The following is a 22,862-nucleotide window of genomic DNA, read 5'->3' as shown; positions in this document are numbered from 1 at the left end:
TATATGTAGTTCTCCAGATATAAGGCCTACAAGGAAATTTTTGTTTAAAATATATTGGATCTTTTGTTCCAATAAAATCTAAGAACAAAGTGGATATTCTATTCTCACTCTGTAAAATTATCAATATATAAATAAAAACATTTTCATTGTATTTCTATTTAGCAATGAATTTACATTTCTGTTAATAGTAAATTACCAGATAGTAATATTGTGATAGTAGATTTTCTTTCATGTTGTTGTCTGAGTAGAATTGAGTCAGTGTGTATGTTAGAACTGAGTCCTATGACTTTAAAGTAATACACAGTGAGTGCTACTTTGGATTCTTAGATAAAGTTTTGTATGCAACTCCTAGAGTATGAAGAACGGAACCTACTAATAAAGTAGAATATGGATTTTCTAGATCTTAGTCAAGGCGTTGAACTTCCAGCAGGATTTGAATCTGCAAAAACGCATACCAAAACCAAGCGTACTTTCCATTATACTATTAATGAGTCCACAAATATATGTTGAAAAATTATTTTTCTTTATAGACTTAAAAGTCTTTCATGCATGCAATCACACTTAGTTATATACTCATTGGTTTTTGGAAATGGTTTTATTTTAAATGTCATAGTAACTTAACATGTATCATTTAGGAAAACTGTTAGGTACAAAATACATCTCAGAAAACAGCAAAATCAGAAATACGTCCATAAATTATTTGAATTACCGTTAACTTTTATATGTAAATTTCGGTGTTTACATCCATATTATTACATAATTCTATTTTCTTGCATCTCCTTATTGGAAGTTCTTACTAAAATAATAGTTCTTCACTGGATCGTTTCTGTAATAATATGATTATGAACCTTATTTTACATTTATACTAATGAAAATCTCTATGACATTTTTTTAAGGTTGGTCTGGTTGATGTCCTTCACTCTCTCAATATCTATCCCGATAACATTATTGGACACTCTGTAGGGGAATTGGGTTGTGCCTATGCCGATGGATGTTGCACTATTGAAGAAACCGTATTGGCTGCTTACTACAGAGGGTTAGCTTCTTTAGAAGTGAAGCTGATACGTGGATCTATGGCAGCAGTTGGTGAGTAAACTGGTAACTAGCAAAGCCAGTAAATTTTGGTACGTAAGGCAGCACATACGTTTTCCGTCCATAAAACAAAATTGACACGGCCAGTCGTCCTGGGGTTTCGAAATTTGGATTCTGTGTACCAAAATACAACAAATTCATACCTGGGATCGGGCGCACAGAACTTTTATTTTTTGTGTGTGACTGTGTTATTTTTACACCAAAGTAAGAACGATCTCTGTTAGTATTGTAATACTCTGTTTAACCTATTTCCATATCAAAGTATCTGGTATATAAACATATTAAATCACCGTCATGGAAAGGTTCCCAATTTAGGATAGGTCCTTGTGGTTGTAATGTTATTCAATATACAGAGAGTTTCCATGACCTTAGGTAAAAGTTGAAGGAATGATGGACAATGAAAAGGAAGCAATTTGAGATAAGGGACCAGTGTTCGGAAATGCGTCTGGTCTGTACTATATGACTCGCCGAAATTTTACGGAAATATACAAAAATGTCCATAACTGGAAAAAGAATTGTTGGATAGAGATGCAGTCAAAGGAATTATTTCATTAAAATTAAACATATTTGGTCTAGGAATTAATTCGTGCGGGTGGACAAGAGATGGCGCAACGAACGGAACGTCCCACAGTTCCGTGTATCCACACATGTGTTGCAAACCCCTGTCATCGCGTATCGTTCGTAATATAGGGCAGTGGATTAAAGCGTCAACAACACCAGTTTGTAGTTAAGTGAACATGGCGCAATTTGTGCCTGATAAAGTGTTTTTGCGGGGTGTCCTGCTGCATTACTTTAACATGCAGAAAAGTGCGACTGAAAGTCATCGTATTTTGGTGGAAGTGTATGGTGACCATGCTCTAGCTGAGCGAACGTGTCAGAAGTGGTTTGCACGGTTTAGAAGTGGTGATTTCGGCTTGGCAGACCAAGAGCGAGCTGGACAGCCAAAAAAAAATTCAAGACGAAGAATTGACAGCATTGCTCGAGCAGGATTCGTGTCAAACTGCAGGAACAACTTGCAGCAGCATTAGGCGTTGATCAAACAACAGTCTCCAAACGCTTGAAAGCCATGAGAATGATTCAAAAGATGTCACATTGGGTTCCACATGAATTGAAAGACAGAGACGTTGAAAGACGAAAAACCATTTTCGAATTGCTGCTTCAACGACAGAGCAGAAAGGGGTTTCTGCATCGAATTATTACGGGTGATGAGAAGTGGATCCATTACGAGAACCCTAAACGAAAAAAGGCCTGGGTGAAACCAGGTGAACCAGGTCCATCACAACCAAAACGAGATATTCACTGTGCAAAGGTTATGCTGTGCATATGGTGGGATATGAAAGGTGTGGTGTACTATGAGCTGCTGCAACTGGGTGAAACTATGAATGGAGAACGTTATCGACGACAATTAATGCGTTTGAAGCAAGCTCTGGCCAGAACACGACCAGAATGGGAGAACAGACATGATAAACTTATTGTTCAACATGATAACGCTCGCCCACATGTCGCAAAACCGGTCAAAACCTATTTAGAAAATGTCGGATGGGAAGTTTTACCCCACCCGCCGTATTCACCAGACGTTGCTCCTTCGGACTACTACTTGTTCGATTGCATGAACAACGATTTGATTGGACAGCGGTTTACTTCTTCAGAAGATATCGAAACATGGGTCTCTGACTGGATCGCTTCCAAGGATGAGGACTTCTTTCGCCACGGAATCCGTACATTGCCTGACAGATGGGCGAAAGTGGTGGCTAGCGATGGACAATATTTTTCTTAAGGTATTTATGTATTTTGTGTTTGTACTACAGCTTCAATGTGTGCGTACCAACCACACGAATTAATTCCTAGACCAAATAGATATGTTATTTTCTGGTTATAAATGCTTTATTATTATTATTATTATTATTATTATTATTATTATTATTATTATTATTATTATTATTATTATTATTATTATTATTATTATTATTATCTAGTTTTGGTGCTTTTAGTACCGTTTTTGAAGTTGGTTCATACTTTTTTTTTATTTTTTTAAAATTTTATTAATGGGATCTACGAGTCTAAGGATGAAATAACACCTATGACCGGACCTTGATCCGACAATTCTTTCTCTAATTATGAATATTTTTGTATCGTCCCATCACAACTTCGACGGGCTATAGCTCAGAACCGACGAATTTCTAGACAGTGGTTCTATATCTCTTTTCTTTTCATTGTCCTTCGTCCTTGGAAGTTGTACTCAAGACTATGGTAAATTTAATCATTAATTCTTTTCCAGTCCCACATATTTATCAGTTTCTCTTCACAATGTTGTATTTACTTGTGTTTGCAACAATTACAGTGATTACAGAACATGCTTCTCGTCGTATTTTTGTATAAGACAGATGGAAAATCATACTTTTCTTTGGGGCTGCTATTATTCCAACTATGCTCCCCATCTCCATCACACATTAATGGAATCTACAGATACATCAGTAAAATATTACCTTTGACTATATCTCTATCTGACAATTCTTTCTCTAGTTATGGACATTTTTGTTTATTTTCGTCAAAATTCGGCGGGCTATAGCTCAGAACAAACGTATTTTCGAACAATGGCTCCCTATCTTAAATTGCATCTTTTATCATTATCCATCATACCTTCAGGTTTTATCTAAGATAACAGAAACACCCTGTATACAGTGCACTAAGTTTTAAATGACTCCAATGATTTAAAAAATAGAGTTATAAAACAGCTTTGTACATAAATTTCTTTTTATCTACTTATTTATCTATTCTCTTTTCAGGTCTTTCTTACAATGAAATCAAGGAAATGTGCCCTCCAGAAATTGATGTTGCTTGCCACAATGGTCCCAATAGTTCAACTTTATCTGGACCTGAAGATGTAATGACGAAGTTTGTCGCAGAGTTAAAACAGAAAAATATTTTTGCAAGACAAGTCAACACGGCTAATATCGCCTACCACAGTCGATATATCGCTGACGCTGGTCCGAAACTTCTGTCATACCTCAAAAAGGTAAGGTTAGGTTTCGCAGTTAGCGTTATTAACATTAATTCACACTTGAATCTCCTCAACGAAAGTAATACCTTTGTAGTAGAAGTTTCTTTTCTTTTTTTTTTTTTTAATATAAAAGGGGGCTCATGACTGACTTGAGAATATTATGAACAGCATAAAATGTGTGAAAGATTATATACACATAAATTTAAGATCTAGTTTATCATGAAGTACTGAAGATGCATGAAGTACAGTAAGGTGTTGATACATGCTATCACTAATAATCGTGAAGACAATTGGAGATCTAATTGAATCAAAGAAGTTATAACGTCACATCAGTTCGAAGTTCGATTTTTACTTATTTTATCGTAGTATATACTTATTAGAACTTGTTATTATTTACTACGATGATAATTCAAATAATTCGACACTATTTTGATCACTTAGGAGCACTATATTTCCAAATAATTGATAATTGCTTCTCAGGAATTCCATACACTTTTAACTTATATGGCGGCTTTCTGAATACATAAACGAAACCTTGGTAACAGGAACCGTTGCCATAGCAACCGAATCACGATGAATAAACAACCATTTACCTGTAGAGGCAGTAACATAAAACATTTACAAATCGAGATTAATCACGAAACTTTTATAATAATTCTTCTTCTTCTAACTCGTATCTATTGCCAGATAAAATAACATTTTTGCCCAACATATTATATAAAAATAAAAGTAAGAAATACATGTTATCATTGTAAATTTCAAAACTCAGGTCGTAATAATGACAATAGGAATCATAATGTACTGACCATACATCTTGTAACTTCAAACTCCCAGCTGCTAAGTTTAAGCTTTTGTGTGTGTATGTGTGTGTGTCAAGCAGTTCAAGTTCAGTTGTATATTTTTAAAAAATCTAATACAAGTGTTCAGTAAACGTATACCATACTTTTCTACTCATTTTGTATTCAAAGAAACATGACAATTTTATCACTAATATTTTCAGGTTATAACTAATCCCAAACCACGTTCGTCCAAATGGATAAGCACTTCAATACCTGAAGATCTTTGGGAGATTCCACTGGCTAAATTATGTTCTGCAGAATACCAAACAAACAATCTTCTGTCACCTGTTTTGTTTGAAGAAGGCCTAAAACATATTCCAGAAAATGCGATAACAATTGAAATAGCTCCACATGGACTTCTACAGGCCATACTAAAGAGATCTCTTCCACCTGCGTGTACAAATGTATCTCTGACAATGAGAAACCATCACAATAATCTGGAATATCTTTATACTACTATTGGAAAGTAAGTAAAATTACATATTTATTTCTCAATTATAATGTACAGGTAAAGGTGTAGTTCTCATATGGAACAGCTGATGTAAAGCAAATCATTTTCTTGACTTCCAAATGTACAAGAGGTGATGTATCACATCCCAGCGACCTTCATTCACAAATTTCCTAGGTACCTCCTTTTAGACAAACTGATTAAAACGCTAAGCCTCTATGAAATGCGGTTGGAATGTGCAATAAATCCCATTCCATCGTGGATAGATACTGGCTGCATAGTTAGAAGGTACACATCATATCGACCACACTGCTGCAACTCTTCAATGTCATTCTGTGAAGAATACTAAATACTGCAGTGTAAACTGAGAATCGAACTCTTGATTGTGAGTTCTCAATCTATCAAAATCTTAGGTTGATTTCTCACAGAATATTGCGAGAGATAGAGACAAACATGAATTAAAGAGAATAGGAAACTGATAATTGAGTAATACAGAGGTTTTAATTTCATTACTTGCTCTTATAACGTGTATAAAGGCTGTGCTTGAGATACGGAGCAAGGAATCTGAAACTATCAGAAAGGTTCATATGAAAAGACACTTACATTGTATTCCTTGTGGTAGCGGAGATCTCTATTTATTTTATCCTATTAAACATATACGGGGAACTTCCAGAGAAGGAAATTTAAAAGTCATACGGATTGCATTTCGCAATTTTACATAAAAGGACCATCTACGTTCACTCAACATATACTTCATGTCTACACTCCACCTCTTCTTGACTTATGGAACTTCTAGGCGAATGGCAAGTCCAGAGCTGAAGTGTAGACTTGAAGTTTGTGTTGAGTGAACGTAGATGGTCCTTTTATGTAAAACTGCGGAATGCAATCCGTATGCCTTTCATATTTCCTTGTTTGGAAGTTCCCCGTATATGTTTGATAGAATAAAATCAATTTTGGGCTTATTTCAATAAACTAGATTAGATTTTGAAATCAACCCTGACCTAATTCGTTCAATTCAACCACAGTTGGTATTTTGTACTCAAGCCAGCCTTGAATTGTTTACATAGATTTTTACAAAAATTTAAATATTTACAATAATTGTTTTTTCTTCTTTTAATTTGGTATACTATAATATATTTCCTTTTAATTACTGAGAATCATAGATATCTAAAGAAATCATAGGTATCTGGAATGAATTTAAGGATTTAAGACGTTCAGTGAACAAAGGAATCAAGTCCACTTTTTGGGTTATTTTGGACATATTTCATATTTAACATCTCTAACTCAAACTCTCTTCAGTGATTAAATTATTCACATCCCCTGATATTGTAAATAACTCATATAATGTTAAAGAAAAAACAGTGTTCATTTTCCCATGTATTTAGACGGAGAGGATAAATTTTATAATTTTTTTCACTACTTTAGTAATTGAACTTGAATTCCTTGTGCTCTGAACGCCTCATTTATAGAATTCATTAATTTCCATAGTCTATTAGTTAAGCAAGCATACCAGAACTAGACATTTCCTCTAGAGCTATCATTGGTTCATTTGTATACTTATAGATGGTGTTTCACTTGTAACACTGAAGGGCATATAACAGCTGACAAATTACCGTTCATTGCAGTTAACTGGAAAGTGTATCAGTTAGTTATATGGAAACAGATCGTTAAGATGGACCAATGAAAAGTTCTGACAGAATGGCAGAGATCGTTGTATTTGGAGGGTGAAAATGGGGACACAATAAACGAAGTTGCCCAATTTCTTGATGGTATCAAAACGAGCAGTCCGAGTATCTACAAGGAATGCTCTAACACGTGTGTAGATTCAAAATGGCTTCAGAAATATGGTCTTAAAAAGATCTTTATCCAGAAGGATCGCCGAGCACTTTCATGCCTGTTCAAGGAAAGCTTTTTCAAGCCCATAAGGGATTGGTGCAGGTCCATCAGTAATGAACAATCAGAGTCAAGTATTCTCACTGCAGGGTATAAATTTGTATGACAATAGTTACAAGAACAGAGGCACTGGACTGCAGCGTACAATAATAAGTCCAAAAACACGAGCGCTGAACTGCAACGGACTGGAAATGTGCAGTGTGGTCTAACGGGTCAGGTTTTTGTCTGTATTCCAATGATGGAAGGCATCAAGTAATCTGAATGATGCACTTCATACACAGTGTATAGGAAATGTGGTTCAAGGTAGAAGAGTGATGAGAATGTTTTTATCATGACTTGGCTCCATTTATACAGATGGATGTAAACACATAAGCCAGTATGTTTACTTTGGTATCCTCAGTGACCAAATATTTCCATTTCTTCATCATCTTCACGAGGACTATGCAGTAGATACTCATCTTCCTCCAACATGATAACTGTCGTATAATTTGATAAGTATACAGACACACTAGAAATATCCTGGCTTGCAAACGCTCAAGATTTAAATCCAATTATTGGCTCTGTGCGATTATTTGGAACAATCGATGAAAGACATCTACGTATTTTCCTGAAACACAAAGGATCTACTGACGAGAGTGGATTTATATCGATGTGACATACTTGCAACACCTTATGCAGTCGCTTCCAAAAGACATCTACGTATTTTCCTGAAACACAAAGGATCTACTGACGAGAGTGGATTTATATCGATGTGACATACTTGCAACACCTTATGCAGTCGCTTCCAAACAGAATCCCTGCGGTTAACCACGCTAAAGACGGTGTCATTCTAAAGGAAGCAACTCCACATGGGGTGACTTTTTATCCGGTGTGCTTATGTCACTAAATGTACTCTCATGTTAAACATCCTAGTAAAGAAAAACATTGTATTTAGATGATTTCATAATCAGATAATTCAGTAACTGAGTAGGCAGATATCAATAGTGAAAACTGAAGTAGGCTATATACGCGTAACCAAGTCTCCACATTGTTTAAGAAACTGAAAATCTCGTCACCGCTCGTCATTACATTCTAATCGGTATCACAATCAAATTTGTTGGCCATAGACTTGCGTGACCAACATGCATGAAAGATTTGTTTCATCATGCATGTTGGAAGAATGTTTTGCCCACACACTTACCAACTTACTGTTCAAATTACTAGAAGAATGAATAGGGGGAAAGAGTCACGTGATTTCTTCCACTGTCATGATTGGCGGACCTAAATATAAAACAACCAACTTGCATGAACGAGCACATATACGGTAAACATGCACGAAGAACGGCAAAACCATCATTCAAGTTTACAGAAGATTTTGAAAATTTTCAACATGCATGAACGAGGTCATCAACTTGCCTGTGGTTTTATCATTTTTCATGCATGTTGGAAGGTTTCTTCATTCATGTGTCTGTGTGTATGGGTAGGATTCTTACCACCACTTTACCAGTACCTCTTTATGTACTATCGATACATTTTCATACATGCTTCCAGCACGTTCTGCTCCTCGTAAAGGATCTTTTCGAAGTATCTTTATAGTAGAAGTAACCTATATACTGTAACTTTACTGAGCACATAATACGGGGTGTATCAAAAGTCCGAGGGCATAGGCTAACTCCCTCGTAATGAGTAAAGATACAAAAGAATGGAGAGAGGAAAGTTGTAGGAAATACGTGGTTTTCAATCTAAAATTTTTTCAATCGCATCAGCCGCCTGAGGTCCACAATCGTAAGGTGCCGCTCTATGTTAAATAAAAAAAAAAGTTTATAGTCCAGCAGGCTGTTCGAACGGAACATAAGGGTACGCAAAAAGGACATGGAGAACGTTAATATCGTTGTATGGGAGAGCCATGAATACCTCGAATCAATTTGCTGTATTGTTCATATGATGAGGACCCAAGAGAACAATCTGCTAACTGGCAACGTTGCTTTTTACATTTAACATAGGACGCCTTACTATTGTGGAGTCCAAACGGTCAGTGCGATTAGAAAAATTCTATCATTTTAGATAGAAAATCACTTATTTAAACCACCTTTCATTTCGTTCTAATTTTTCGTATGTTTACTCATAAGAGAATTGACCTATGGCCCCGAACTTTTGATACACCCGCTATATTAGGCAAGAAAGCAGTCGCTTGTATCATATTTTGTTAAAATCACTTAGTTACACGGTACTGATTAAGCAATATTCGCCAATTGAGCACAAGTTCGAGTCCTGTTTATACGCACTATGTTGACTTCTCATTGAAATATCATTTTATAACACGTCAGTTTTTTTTCGACTTCTTTACTCCGAAATTACTTGTATTATCATCATATCAGTTACCTGAAACATTATGATCACGATACTATTGTAAGATTTCTATGCAACAACTAAATATGCTATATAAGTTAAGACTTATATCGGAAAGCAAGTCTGACCATAAAAGAATTGGCCATCAATGGAAGTTTCTAACCCAAAATTGAATAGCTGAAAGCTGTCCTTGAATTATGGTGTTTATATTAAAAAAAAACTTAACAATAATATCACGAGTTAACGAAAAAATTCAGTTTCAATTCAATGTAGCATTTTTCTGTTTTTTAGATGTTTCAGCAATGAAACATTCTCATACTTATTTCTCTTCTCTTCCCTTGAAAGGCTATATTTGGCTGGTTTGCAACCTCAAGTATCCACTTTGTATCTCGATGTATCATTTCCAGTTGGAAGGGGAACGCCAATGATATCGCCTCTTATACACTGGGACCATAGTGAAACATTTCACGTGGCACGCAAGGAAATGATGGTAAAATAAAAATAATTTAAGATCATTTTACTGTATATCATATTTTCTATTATTAATAACTGTTTCATGTACTATCGTTAAATAATATGATGAAAATTTTCACTGTAATTGAAAGAAATTTCAGTCATAGTAATCAACTTTAATAGCTTTTAAAGTACATTGATATTTCATCTCTCGTTCATATACTTGTAAGTATATAATCATATTTTATTTGCAATTTTAATTTATTAAAAGGATCATCTGAAGTTAATGACTTGTTTTTTAATGCGAGAAGTATTCAGTGAAAAACATTTCAAGTGAAACTCCAGTCTTCTTTAAAATCAAGCAATGTATAAGTTAGCATAGTGTTTGCTGAATAATTCCTTTGAATTGACATCCAAAATAAAAGCGTTCAGCAAACAGAGAAATGAAGAATAAGGAAAATTATTAAAGCCTATGATCTGAATCATGTCGAACTCACATTGTCTTTTCTGTTTTATTATTAATTGACGATAATCAATCTAAATATAATTTAATGTTGCTTCATTGTGTTGTAGTAGCAAAGCTAAAATGAGAAGAGACTCAGCTGGTAAACAAGCTGAACTGTAGGTTATATAAAATGGAACATGATCTCAAACTACAATTTAGTAAAATTATTTCTCCCCACAACTTCAACACTTCTTTGTTCTTGAAACTCAAAGGATTTGACGGTAGCTTAGACCATTCAGAGGAATCTGTCCCGTAATCGATTATTGAACTCAGACTTTCATATAAACAAAAGTTACATCACAATTTCTTTATTCAGTAAACGTAACTACAACAATGCCACACCGATAATGTGTAGCATTTTATTACAAATTTAACAGTAGTTTTACTGTTTACATTCAGACTGTATTCTGCAGTAATAGAACTTGAAAATGCAGATATACGGTATTGATAATAGATTCAAATTGTAAAGAATATTATTTGAAGTCATAAACTATTTTATTTTACCTTGATATTAAAAAGTATTATCTTCTATTAAAGTTCAAATCATAAATTTTAAAAACTGGGAGAGTATATATATTTTTTCTGAATAAACTTCAGAAACTTCAAAATTAGAAAGTGCTTTAAATTACTGAAAAATAAAATAATTTTATGACTAGCTTGAAATCTTTAGTACAACTAAATACTTTAAATACAGAATCTTCATAGATTTTGAGAAAAGCAAAAATCATGAATATGTTATTTATCTTTTTTACTTATTGTAGTTGTAATTACTGTTTAGAGAATACTTAATACATCAGAATATAATAATTTACAGGCAACAAGTGCTGTGCGTCTTACGGTCATAGATCTCAAGAAAGAAGAAAATAGATTTTACACTGGACACAAAATAGATGGAAGGATTTTGTTTCCTGCCACTGGATATATGGTAAGATTTTTTAAAAAATAATTCAAATAAGTGTTCATGTTCGTAAACAGTAAAACCAGTATTATTAATACATACGGTTTTTGTCGTAAGACGGGGTTAGTTTGCATATCAGAGATTACTTTGCACAAAATATCAAAAGAGTTTCTCAGTTCTCTATCGGCAAATCCATGAACAGAAAAGAGGAAGTTTCAAAACTGTCACTGTAAGATAGAACATCGAACTGTATTTTGGCTATAATGTTGGCGTTTAAATCAGTTCTAATTACCGGGAAGGTTCATTGTTGTAGAGATATGGAAAACAGTCACTGTAAAGGCCGCCAAAATTTGAAAGATATCACGTACAAGATTTTCAGTCAAAGTTAAGTCAGTTTTGTAGAATACTACTGTGTATAATGGGACTTTGATGCAATAGTTGAAATTGAAATGTGAAACGTTTTAAAGTCATAAAAAAGTAAAACTGGGAGAAGACAGTTTCAGCCTCTACTCGGAGTTACTTTGCACCGGTTCAAAATACCGCTTAGATAGGAAATTATTACTACTGGAACCTCCTGCATTCTAAATTTAGGTAAATTTCCTATTTAGGAATATGCCGGAAAAAAATTTCTTGTTGCAAAATAAATTATGAACAGTGGCGGATCCAGAAAAGTAGTTTGAGAGAGGCTTCACTGACAAAGACCTCGTTTTTTTTAGAAGTCACTAGACTTTGGGGGACGGGCTTGATTGCAGTTTATACGCATAGGAATGACTAACATTAGATTTTTTAAAAAAAAAAACATACAATTTGGGTGAGTTTCAGCCTGGAAGTCCCAAATCCCGTAAATCTCCCACTAATTACGGTTGGGATAATATTCTTGGATATAAGGAATAACCAAGGCAAATCAGTTCACAGGGAATCTTTTTATGTTCCTAAGTTGGCATTTTTGAGGGACATATGCTAAACTAATAGAATGTGGTTTCTGTGCCGATACGAGAAAATACATCATTTTCTTTACAAATATCGATAATTCAAACTAAGTACTGATACCGGTACCATCATTCTAATATCAATATTTATAGATGTGATATTAATAGATTCATTATATTTCTCATATAAACGCTTGTATGCAATGTGCATATATACCTCCTGGTTTTTTAACTTGATAAGTACAAGTATGACGTGTTTTCAAATATACAGTGCATTTCAAAACAACACCGACAACGTTTGGGAGGTGATTCCTGACAGCAAGATAAGATATAAAGTATAGACCAACCTGGGTGCACAAATGCTTCCTTTCGGAGTTATAGGCTACCGAAAACATGAAGAAATGAACTTTAAAGGTCCATAGCTCCAAAACTATGGGAGCTACTGTAGTCGGATCAAGACTTCATTAGGAACTAATATGTGCCCTATCCAAAAATACATGTTTCAGAATTCTACGGTACTCACGCAACAATTTTTACAGAGGGATTTTGGCTACGGGCATACAATTTGAAGTATTCAACAACTACCTACACCAACTGTGCACGCAGATTGGTCCATACTTTTTGTCTTATCTTGGTATCAGGAATCACCTCTCAAACGTTGTCGGTATTGTTTTGAAACACCCTGTATATATATATACTAAACTCTTGCTAATCCGGCCATTCCTGGCACATATGGGTCCCGGATTAGCGGAAGTGCTGGATTATTGAGTGTCTGACATTTATTTGATTCATTATTTATCTTGTTGTTATTTATTTTGAAAACATAGGGGATATAGTGTACTGTACTTTATTAAATCAAAGGATATAATTTTAAAACATAGAGGATATACTTTATTAAATCCAAATATACATTAATTTTCAAAGAAAACTTAGTCCTTGAGTAATATCACTATGAAACATGTCCCTAATTTTTAACTGTCGCAATGATGATACGCGACGGTGGCATGCTTTATCACGCAACCGAACTGTAAAGAATGCTACAATTTCGAATACGTACAGTATATAAAGCATTGTTGCGCATGCGCACGATAATTCATTGTGCACGTGTCTTTTGGTTGGATGTGCGCCGGACTACTGAGGGCCGGATTAGCGAGAGTCTAGTGTAGGCCTATATATAACTTTATACACTGTTAGGATACTTCTAAAACAATCTTTGTTATCATTACTGAAACAGAGTGAAGGATGAAATGTCATAAAAGATAAAGTGTATCATATCTTGTAATAAAAGCGATTTGTTGCAGTTCCTAGCCTGGCAGAGTTTGGTTGCCATGAAGGGAGAGCTAATGACTACATATCCAGTAGTTCTGGAGAATGTTCGATTTCTTCGGGCAACCATGATGCCTCCACAAGGTAAACATAATTTAAAATTTATTAATAAAATTCAACTTTTAGGTGTAAAATAAATCAAATACTAGTAACTACAATTAATACAATAGTATTTATTTCTGTATTTTCCCCAGTAACATAAGATATTTCGTACTCAGAAGTGGTATCTGCTTGAACTCGAACATTTGATTCAGGCAAATAAGGAAGGAAAACTTACTTACAACAAAAACGCATCGTAAAGGAAAGCATATAAACAAAAGGAAATAAAAAGTTCCAACTGACAATGAGTGAAGTATTACACGCCTTGAAATAGCGAGTTTATAGAACGCTAATTCTAAGATGTTCCTTAGCTCTAAGTATTAATATTAGTATCTAAACTATATTTTCATGACCGATTTCTGTTTGCTTCCCTATCCTTAATACAAATGGAAAATCAGAGGCAATATAACTTTACGAAAGTCTATAATGTAAATTGAATTGAAAACATATAAATTAAATATTTTCAGTTCAGAAGTTGACTCAACATGTGGATCAATAAGCAATATACTCTATAGCACTATTGATTTGTATTCTAATTATTGTCCAACGAACTTTACATAAAATTCTTTATACAGAGTGTTTCAAAACAACCCCGACAACGTTTTGGAGGTGATTCCTGACACGAAGATAAGACAAAAGATATAAACCAACCTGGGTGCAGAAATCCGTCATTTCGAAGTTATAGACTGCCGAAAACATAAAAAAAAATAAACTTTAAAGATCCATAGCTCCAATACTATGGCACCTACCGTAGTCGGCTCAAGACTTTACTTAGGAACTAGTATGTGCCCTATCCAAATATCCATGTTTCAGAATTTTACCGTACTTCCGCAACAATTTTTATAGAAGTAGTTGGAGAGTACTTGAAATTATATGCCCGTAGCCAAACTCTCCCTATAAAGATTGTTGCGTTAGTACCGCAGGATTCTGAAACATGTCCTTTTGGATAGCCTATGTACTAGTTCCTAAGTCAAGTCTTGATCCGCCTATGGTAGGTTCCATAGTATTGGAGCTATGTACCTTTAAAGTTCATTTTTTTCATGCTTCGGCGGCCTCTAACTTCGAAATGACGGATTTCTGCACCCAGGTTGGTCTATACTTTTTGTCTTATCTTGGTGTCAGGAATCACCTCCCGAACGTTGTAGGTGTTGTTGTGAAACACCCTGTATACTATTTTTTATATTAAAATATACAAACACTTTTTTAATCACCAACACTGCTTGTTAGACTATAATATAAAACGTGGGTGGACAAATATAGAAAATCGTTCTATTTATAGATGAAAATAGTTGAGCAATAAAATGGATTAAACAATAAAATTTGTTTTGTTCAGTGATTTCAATGTTTCTCAGTTCGGACCTTCATCTATAAATATATCCTTTTTTATATATAATTTCTTCAGAATATTTTGTATACAGTATGTACCTGAAAGATGTGCCCAAACTCCGGGAGGCGATTCGTGACTTCAAAAGAAAACAAAACGTCCTCTTGCATGTTGTCGAACTCCGCGTCGTGTACGAGTGACAGGGGTTCCAACTTGAAATCGATAATCGACAATTGGGACGTGACAGAAAGATGTGCACAAACTATCTCTGTCTACACAACTGCCTAATGTCGCATTTTGCTGACTTTCATAGCCATATCTAACTAGTTTTGATGTCACGAATCACTTCCCTCAGTTCGTGCATATCTTTCTGTTCTGTTCCAATTGTCAGGATTCGATTGTCGATTACAAGTTGGCACCACTGTCACTCGTACACGACGTGCAATTCGACAACATGCAAGGGGACATGTTGTCTTCTTTTGATGTCATGAATCACTTTCCGTAGTTTGTGGACATCTTTCTGTTCTGTTCCAATTGTCAGGATTCGACCGTAGATTACAAGTTGGCACCACTGTCACTCGTACATGACATGGAATTCGACAACATGCAAGAGGACATTTTGTCTTCTTTTGATGTCACGAATCACCTTCCGGAGTTTAAGCACATCTTTTAGGTCCACCCTGTATACGAAATGTGAGTTTTCCTCTTCCTGTACTAATAACAAATTGACTGCGTGAATATCAAAGGTTTTCGCAAATGATCTCAGTTTCATCAATTTAAAAACTTTGACATATAGTGCAAATAATTAATTTATTTAATAATTCATTCATTTAAGTAAATAATTAATTCATTTAATGCACTTGTGTTTAACACACTTAAAAGAGTTCCGTTGTTATTAGAAGAAAAGTTTGTTATTAATCTAGTTATTTTTACTTAACAGGAACCACAAGCCTAATCACTTTATTGGCCAGTAACGGAGAATTTGAAATTACCAACAATGGAACATGTGTGGTATCAGGAAAGATCCGCGTCCCGAGTAAAGTTGAGAAAGAGATATCCAATGTACCACCTCACAACATACCCAAAGAATCCATGAAAATCAACACCAAAGATATTTATAAAGAACTACGCATACGAGGCTATAATTATAGTGGTCTATTCAAAGGAATTATGGAAGCGGATGTAGAGGGTGAGTACTGTCAACCTTGAATATTTGTTTCATTTCTTTTCCTAAGTCATTCATTCTAATCTTCATTGCCTAACTTTTTTTATATATATAAAATTTCAGGTCGATGTGCCTACTTAAATTGGACATCAAATTGGATACCATTTTTGGACACGATGCTTCAACTTCTTATTTTCCATGACCACAGCCGAAATCTTCTTGTTCCCACTGCGATCGAAAAGATTGTTATTGATCCTCAGAAACACCTGGAAATCACGAAAAATTTGGGAGAAAACGAAGGTATGTATATTAACTTCCATTTCCTCTACAAAGAAAAAATTATGTGCTTGTCGAAATTTCAGTCGCGTTCTTTTTTATTCAGTTCATTCTTTTTTTCACTCTGCTCTGTTCATCTCAGGATCTTTTTTGTACGTTACTTTTATATAGTGGTTTGTATTCCTGGTTTTACTCCTTTTATCTCCTTTCCGTTTTAATCCTTTTTATCTTGCCACTGAGGAAGGAACCAGCTGAGAGTTCCGAAACGTCAAAATATTTAAATTTTTCAAGGGAGAATTCATTGGTAAGTAGCCAATTTTTTGTTAATAAAGAAATAACTAATTTGTACGTTAGATCATAAACAAACCACTAGGGATATTTATCAAACTCTACAAGATAAGTAGAAGGATAGATTCGAAGGAAGTTTAAAAGTGAATTTATAGTGCTTAATACGGATACTCTCAATATCTATTTTAAGTTTATCAAACTTTCCAAATTGACTTAGAAAATTCGAAAGAAACTAATCTCTAAAAACTTTAGCAGCAAGCCCCGGGTTCGATTCCCGGTGGGGACACTCGGTCGAAAAAGTGTAAACCTTTTTTTCAGGCCAGCCACCCTGAATGAGGTTTTCCTGAGTTTTCCTCAATCACACCAGGCAATTGCTGGGGTGATTCCTAACATATAGGTCCCAGGCCGTCTCCTTCCTTCCCCAATCCTTTTTTCCTTCCCTTTCCCCGGATAGTGTGCTCGCCGAAGGATCTCATCTCTCATATGTGACGGGTTAAATGGTCATAGATGCCAAAAGCCCAGTTTTGGCAGAAGGAACTTAATTAATCTCCAACTACGGACATGAAATAGATGAACTTTGTACAATCCAACCTATCATCATTGAAAGTTCGATTAACTTGTGAAATATGAGTCTTTCTCTATGATATACATGAGTATATATACCCTTCAAGGTCTACTTCTGATAAAAAATTAAAAGAGGAAAAGTCCAGAGCTTCCAGGAATCTACTTTGTGTATACCTTCAAATAGCATTGTTTGTGCATAACGTCTATTATATACCATTGCTCACTGAAAGTATTTCTACCAATTAGTAAAACGTAATGCAGTGATCGGCATGAATAAGTGCATTGGCATATGTCAATATGTCCGGGTTAGTTAATGTGGAGAAACGTTCAACATGAAGATGATTAGAGTTCAACTTCATTTACTTTTGAGAATTTAATTCTCTTTATCCACTGAGCAACCACATTCCTGTCTAGTGCAGATGTTCCATAGTCAGCACACAACTGACTGTGAATATGCATTATAGTTTCATTCTCGGCCATAAAAAATTCAATTGTCACTATCTGTTAGTATAAGCATCATATACACTTTCCAACTTTACTTACTGTTGCAGTGTTACTACGAGTCAATGAAACGTGAAACTAAGCGCACAAACTAAGAAAGCACCACAGTAATACTAAGAAAAATACACACTTTAATATATTGAACGTGTAAGGAGGAAAAAATGGTATCTTTATGAGCAACTCTTGTACTTAAAAACGAATGTCAAGTACAACGAATTTTCAAACCCCAATACTATTTCTATTATTGTATTAGCAATTTTGAGCCAATAATTGTGTAATATATATATATATATATATATATATATATATATATATATATATATATATATATATATATATATATAAATGAGGATTGGAAATCTGATTGACAAAATAAATCAAATCTACTCATGTATTTCTGACAGAACCATATTTACCATTTTTGCCACCCCGGTAAAAATCTCCTCCCTCCCGAAATTAACGAATACCTATGTTGAAAATTTGAGATACTGTATAATTATGACACTAAGCTGATAAGATCTGTAAAGCACTTTGTCACAGCAACGAAACAGTCTTAAATTACTTGAGCATACGGCTGGGTGATAAGCTTTGAAAACTGTAGGTAATTCTGGAAGTTAATCAATAGTTTCTGGAAAAGTTTTGAAATTACGATCAAAGAGTATAGTGTCAACAATGAATAAAGAGAAATGATGAATATTAATTCATAACTAAAATGTTAATTCTCTTTCTACCTAAACAGGTTTTGGTTACTTGAATATTTACAAATCTTAAAATCCTATCTCATATTCATATGCAGATACATTTTCTGCGCAAATACGTTCTTGATTTCTACTCAATCTTGTATAGCTACTTGAACTATGTGAATATGTATGTGAATTGTTAAGACGATTGATGCTACTTTTAAATATGAAACATATTAAAATCTTTTCATATTTAGTTGGGAGATGTTATTTCTTATGTTATTGTTGCAGGCATACCTTGCTACTTATATAAGGGACTGAACATTATGAAATGTGGAGGCATAGAAATGAAAGGAATCAATGCTAGTGTTATACAACGACGAAAAATACAGGCAGATCCAGTTCTAGAGAAGTTTCAGTTTCTTCCATATATATGTCCATTCCCAACAGACCAGAGTTCGGTTTGGAATGATACGCTTCGAGTTTGCGTACATATTGTACTAGAAAACCTTTCTAGTTTAAAAATCAAAGTTGCAGAAGTGACAGAGAACTGTGAAGAACTTCTTTCACCGATCATTGCGGACATTTTCAAAGACTTGCCCTTAATTAAGGTAAATGCAAATATTGTTGTATGTTTCCGGTACCGCACTATTCATATTTTCAAGAGTTTTATCGTTTCTTGCGTTCTATTCTTAGCAAAATATGTTTTAATAGTATTAAATCGAAGTTGGTAAAGAATAAATCTTAATGTGGTTAAACTAATTTGATTCATATCAGAAACTTCCTTGTCAGAAGTTTGAAATTATGTATGGTAGCATATTTGCTTTCCGTACGATATTGAAATAACATTTCTTTTTATGCCACTCTGCATGTATAATCTAGGTAGCATAATTGTTTCTACTTTATTCTCAAATCATCAAGTCATTTTAATTCTTAATCACTTAATCTAAGAAATAATGTGCGAAATGTCAGACTAAGTTTCTAGTTAAATAAACTAAAAATATAAATACTTTATAGCTTTGCAATTATGTATAACACTCAAAAAAAAAAAAAAAAACAAACCAAAGCAAACACATTGTTACTAATCTGTGTTAGTTTCAGCAATATATCCTTGCCTTTGTCTGATATGTGTCTGTTGAAAGCTCTCAAATGAAATGAAGTGAAATGTTTCAGTTTAACGTCCCACGATTATGTCGTTTCGGCTGAGAGAGACTATAATTAAGACAAGAAAAGGATAATGGAAAAAATTGGTGCAATAACAAAGTGGGAGAAAACGGCAGTACCCCGAGAAAACCCACAGAAGCGATGTTGTCCACCACAAATTTATTTGGTCGGGAATCGAACCAGAAACACCATGCACCAGACGTAAGTGCTCTACCACTGAGCTATCGTGGCCCCATTTGTTCAAGACAATGATATATAGCAGAAACTGGAACATAGATGATTAATAATTATTATAATAAGCGTTTGTTTTGGTCTTTTGTTATTTTTTGTTCTGAAAATGTACGGTAAATGACTGTCCAAAGTATATTCTTTTTCGAAATATTAAGGAAAAATGAAATGAAATCTCTGAGTTTTACGTCCCACGATTATGCCGGTTAGGCTAAAGGAGAAGGTGATGATGAGTAATGAATGAAATGGTGGAATGAAGAAAGTGGGAGGAAACGGGAGAGCCCCGAGAAAACCCACGCACACGGTGTTTGTCCACCATAAAGTTCACTTGGCGGGGACTGGGATCGAATCCGGGACCCCTAGTACCAGAGGTGAACGCTCTACCATTGTGCCACCGCGGCCCCGAAGTATTAAGGAGTGTTTCAAGATGACAATAATATGTATGATTAACCGAAAATTCAAATTATCAATGTGTAAATTTATCTTGTAATGACTTTTTTTTTATCAGTGTGTATCAAATGTGACTTAAACTGGCATTTTACCAAATCTTTGTCCCTTACAGCCTGACATTGCTGTATACACAAAGTCAGCTCCAGATGATGAGAACAATAACATTTTGCAAGATCGATCGATTCGAATTGAACATTCTTACAACAAAGAAGAATCAGCTCAATTACTAGTTTTGACTGAAATATCGAATAAGACAGAGTATGCCATAGGGTCATTGAAGGAAGGTGCTTTTGTACTATTTGTTGGAAGCAGAGATTTATGTTGTTCTACAAGTATCAAAGAATTTGGACTGAAGAATATAATCAAGCAGAAAACAGATGACAAAGAAGTACATCTTTTGAGGAAGGTATAGTATAATTTCATTAGCAGTATACGTTAAAACAGAAATATATATCACAAGGAACTAGAAATCATTTATACAGCAAATGGCTTACAAGTTTCTTAAATTCGTAAAAGTAATCCTAAATCCAAACTTAAAGAAGGTCAAATAAAGTAATGTATATTTTTAAAGCTAAGGACACGAACTGATTTAAAGAGATTTCTACTAAGAAAATTGGTTGTGATTTCAACTGTAATTTTACCAGGTGACCAGAAAAGGACGTGCCGCTCTGCAAAACATCACTGCTTTTCCCCCTCGAGCAATTGGAGATGATGTAGTTAGTAGATGTGCGTATGCTCTTGTCTGAAAGTTTATTCAGTGGTACGTCTGCTATCGTAGAGAACACGTTGCACTTAGTCGTGGGAGTTGAGATATTCAGTGTGAACTATGGTTATATCAAACGCGATGATTAGGGTTTATTTACTCTACGAGTTCAAATTGGGCACAAAAGGTACTGAAGCAGTAAGAAAAATTTGCTCGGCATTCGGAGAGGCTACAGATAGTGAACGAACCGCACGTAAGTGGTTTAAGACCTTTCCGACTGGTGATGAGAGCCTTGAAAATAAACCTCGATCTGGGAGACCAAATCATTCAATGTGGACCAGCTGACCGCAGCTATTGAAGAGGATTCGAGCCAGACATGTCAGGAATTTCCCCAAAGGCTTAGAGTAAGTACCTAGGTAATGAAATCATTCGTTTACGCTTACATGAGCTTGGACGATCGTGGAAGATGAGCAAGTGGGTCCCGTACGAGCTGACTGCCGCGAACAGACTCCAGCGGCTCATCCTTGCTGAGTACGAACAAAAATTGTCCAATTTTGGATCTATGGTGACGCGTAATGAAAAGTGGGTGATGTATGATAACAAAAAGCGCTCGCACCATTGGTTGCTACTCATTTTCTCTGTCTGCTAAACCCAATATTCATCACCGTAAGGTTGTGTGTATGATGGACTACTGTTGGGATAGTGCATTTTGTGTTTTTGGAAAGATCATGTTTACTCAGCACAACTGCAAACGGTAGCTACCAAACTCGTCCAGAAACAGCCAGCACTCGTGAACAGAAAAGAGGAGCTGTATCACCAAGACCTTGCTGTACGTCACACAGCAAGGATGACCCTGGAAGGGATCTCGTCACTAGGGTGGGAACTTTTGCCTCACCCTCCTTACTCCCCAGACATTGCTGCATCAGATTACAATCTCTTTTTGACCATGAACAATTACATGCGGAATCGGCAGTTCAAAACTCGGGAAGAGATTGAAAACGTAATTTCTTGAGTCGCAAGATACAAATTTCTACAAAACTGGCATCTATGGACTTACTCATAGATGGGAGAAGGTTGTAGAAGCGGATGGAGGCTATTTTCCTTATTAAACATTGTGGAAATCCCTTGTATGCGCTTGTTTTATTTTCTATGCACAAACGGCACGAACGGTTTTGGTCACGTGATAGAAAAGGAAATTAAGATTTTTATTATTCATTGAAATATACTTGGGTCGCATTAGATTGTACTCAATTTTGTGGAATTCAGCTAAACTCTACAATGTGATTAGCTTTTAACGAAAAAGATGACACATATACCAATGGACAGGATTTTATTGAGCTGACGAAAATGATATGACTGAGTGTAGAAGCTCATGCGTTGTTTGCGATAAATTGGACAAAAAATTAATTTATGTCTATTTAATTATTAAGACGTCTATCAGTCGATAAATTACATCAAAATGAATAAAACAATATGTATTAGGATCAATTATCATGCGTAGTTTTCAAAAAATAAAAATAGAACTTTTCGTCGCTGCGCCTCGAAGAATCGCTATATGTTAAAACCACAACTTTTCAGAAGAAGCAAAAAACATTCCGAACTCTTAAAATTTTTTGCCAAATATATTTGGAAACACTTGAAAAATATAATAAAATATGCTCTTCGTATATTTACTGCTTGTATGCTTGTATTACTATTTTTGTGTTTA

General features: G+C 34.9%; 1 protein-coding gene across 1 annotated transcript in view; it reads left to right on the top strand.

Annotated features, from left to right (window-relative positions):
• LOC145672460 (fatty acid synthase-like) overlaps positions 1-22,862 on the top strand; it is a 98,216-nt gene that overhangs the window by 31,189 nt on the left and 44,165 nt on the right. The window contains exons 11-20 of the mRNA XM_081741617.1: positions 897-1,086; positions 3,879-4,108; positions 5,094-5,398; positions 9,947-10,091; positions 11,374-11,484; positions 13,688-13,796; positions 16,076-16,324; positions 16,424-16,600; positions 18,901-19,220; positions 20,564-20,857. Coding sequence (XP_081597743.1) covers positions 897-1,086; positions 3,879-4,108; positions 5,094-5,398; positions 9,947-10,091; positions 11,374-11,484; positions 13,688-13,796; positions 16,076-16,324; positions 16,424-16,600; positions 18,901-19,220; positions 20,564-20,857 — 2,130 coding nt within the window. The remainder of the gene's footprint in view (positions 1-896; positions 1,087-3,878; positions 4,109-5,093; positions 5,399-9,946; positions 10,092-11,373; positions 11,485-13,687; positions 13,797-16,075; positions 16,325-16,423; positions 16,601-18,900; positions 19,221-20,563; positions 20,858-22,862) is intronic.

This window comes from Thermobia domestica, chromosome 2, assembly GCF_964235325.1.
Source record: "Thermobia domestica chromosome 2, izTheDome1.hap1.1, whole genome shotgun sequence".
In the NCBI taxonomy this organism is placed as follows: domain Eukaryota; kingdom Metazoa; phylum Arthropoda; class Insecta; order Zygentoma; family Lepismatidae; genus Thermobia; species Thermobia domestica.
The sequence above is the reverse complement of the archived record's forward strand: the minus strand, read 5'-3'. Positions and strand labels throughout refer to the sequence as shown.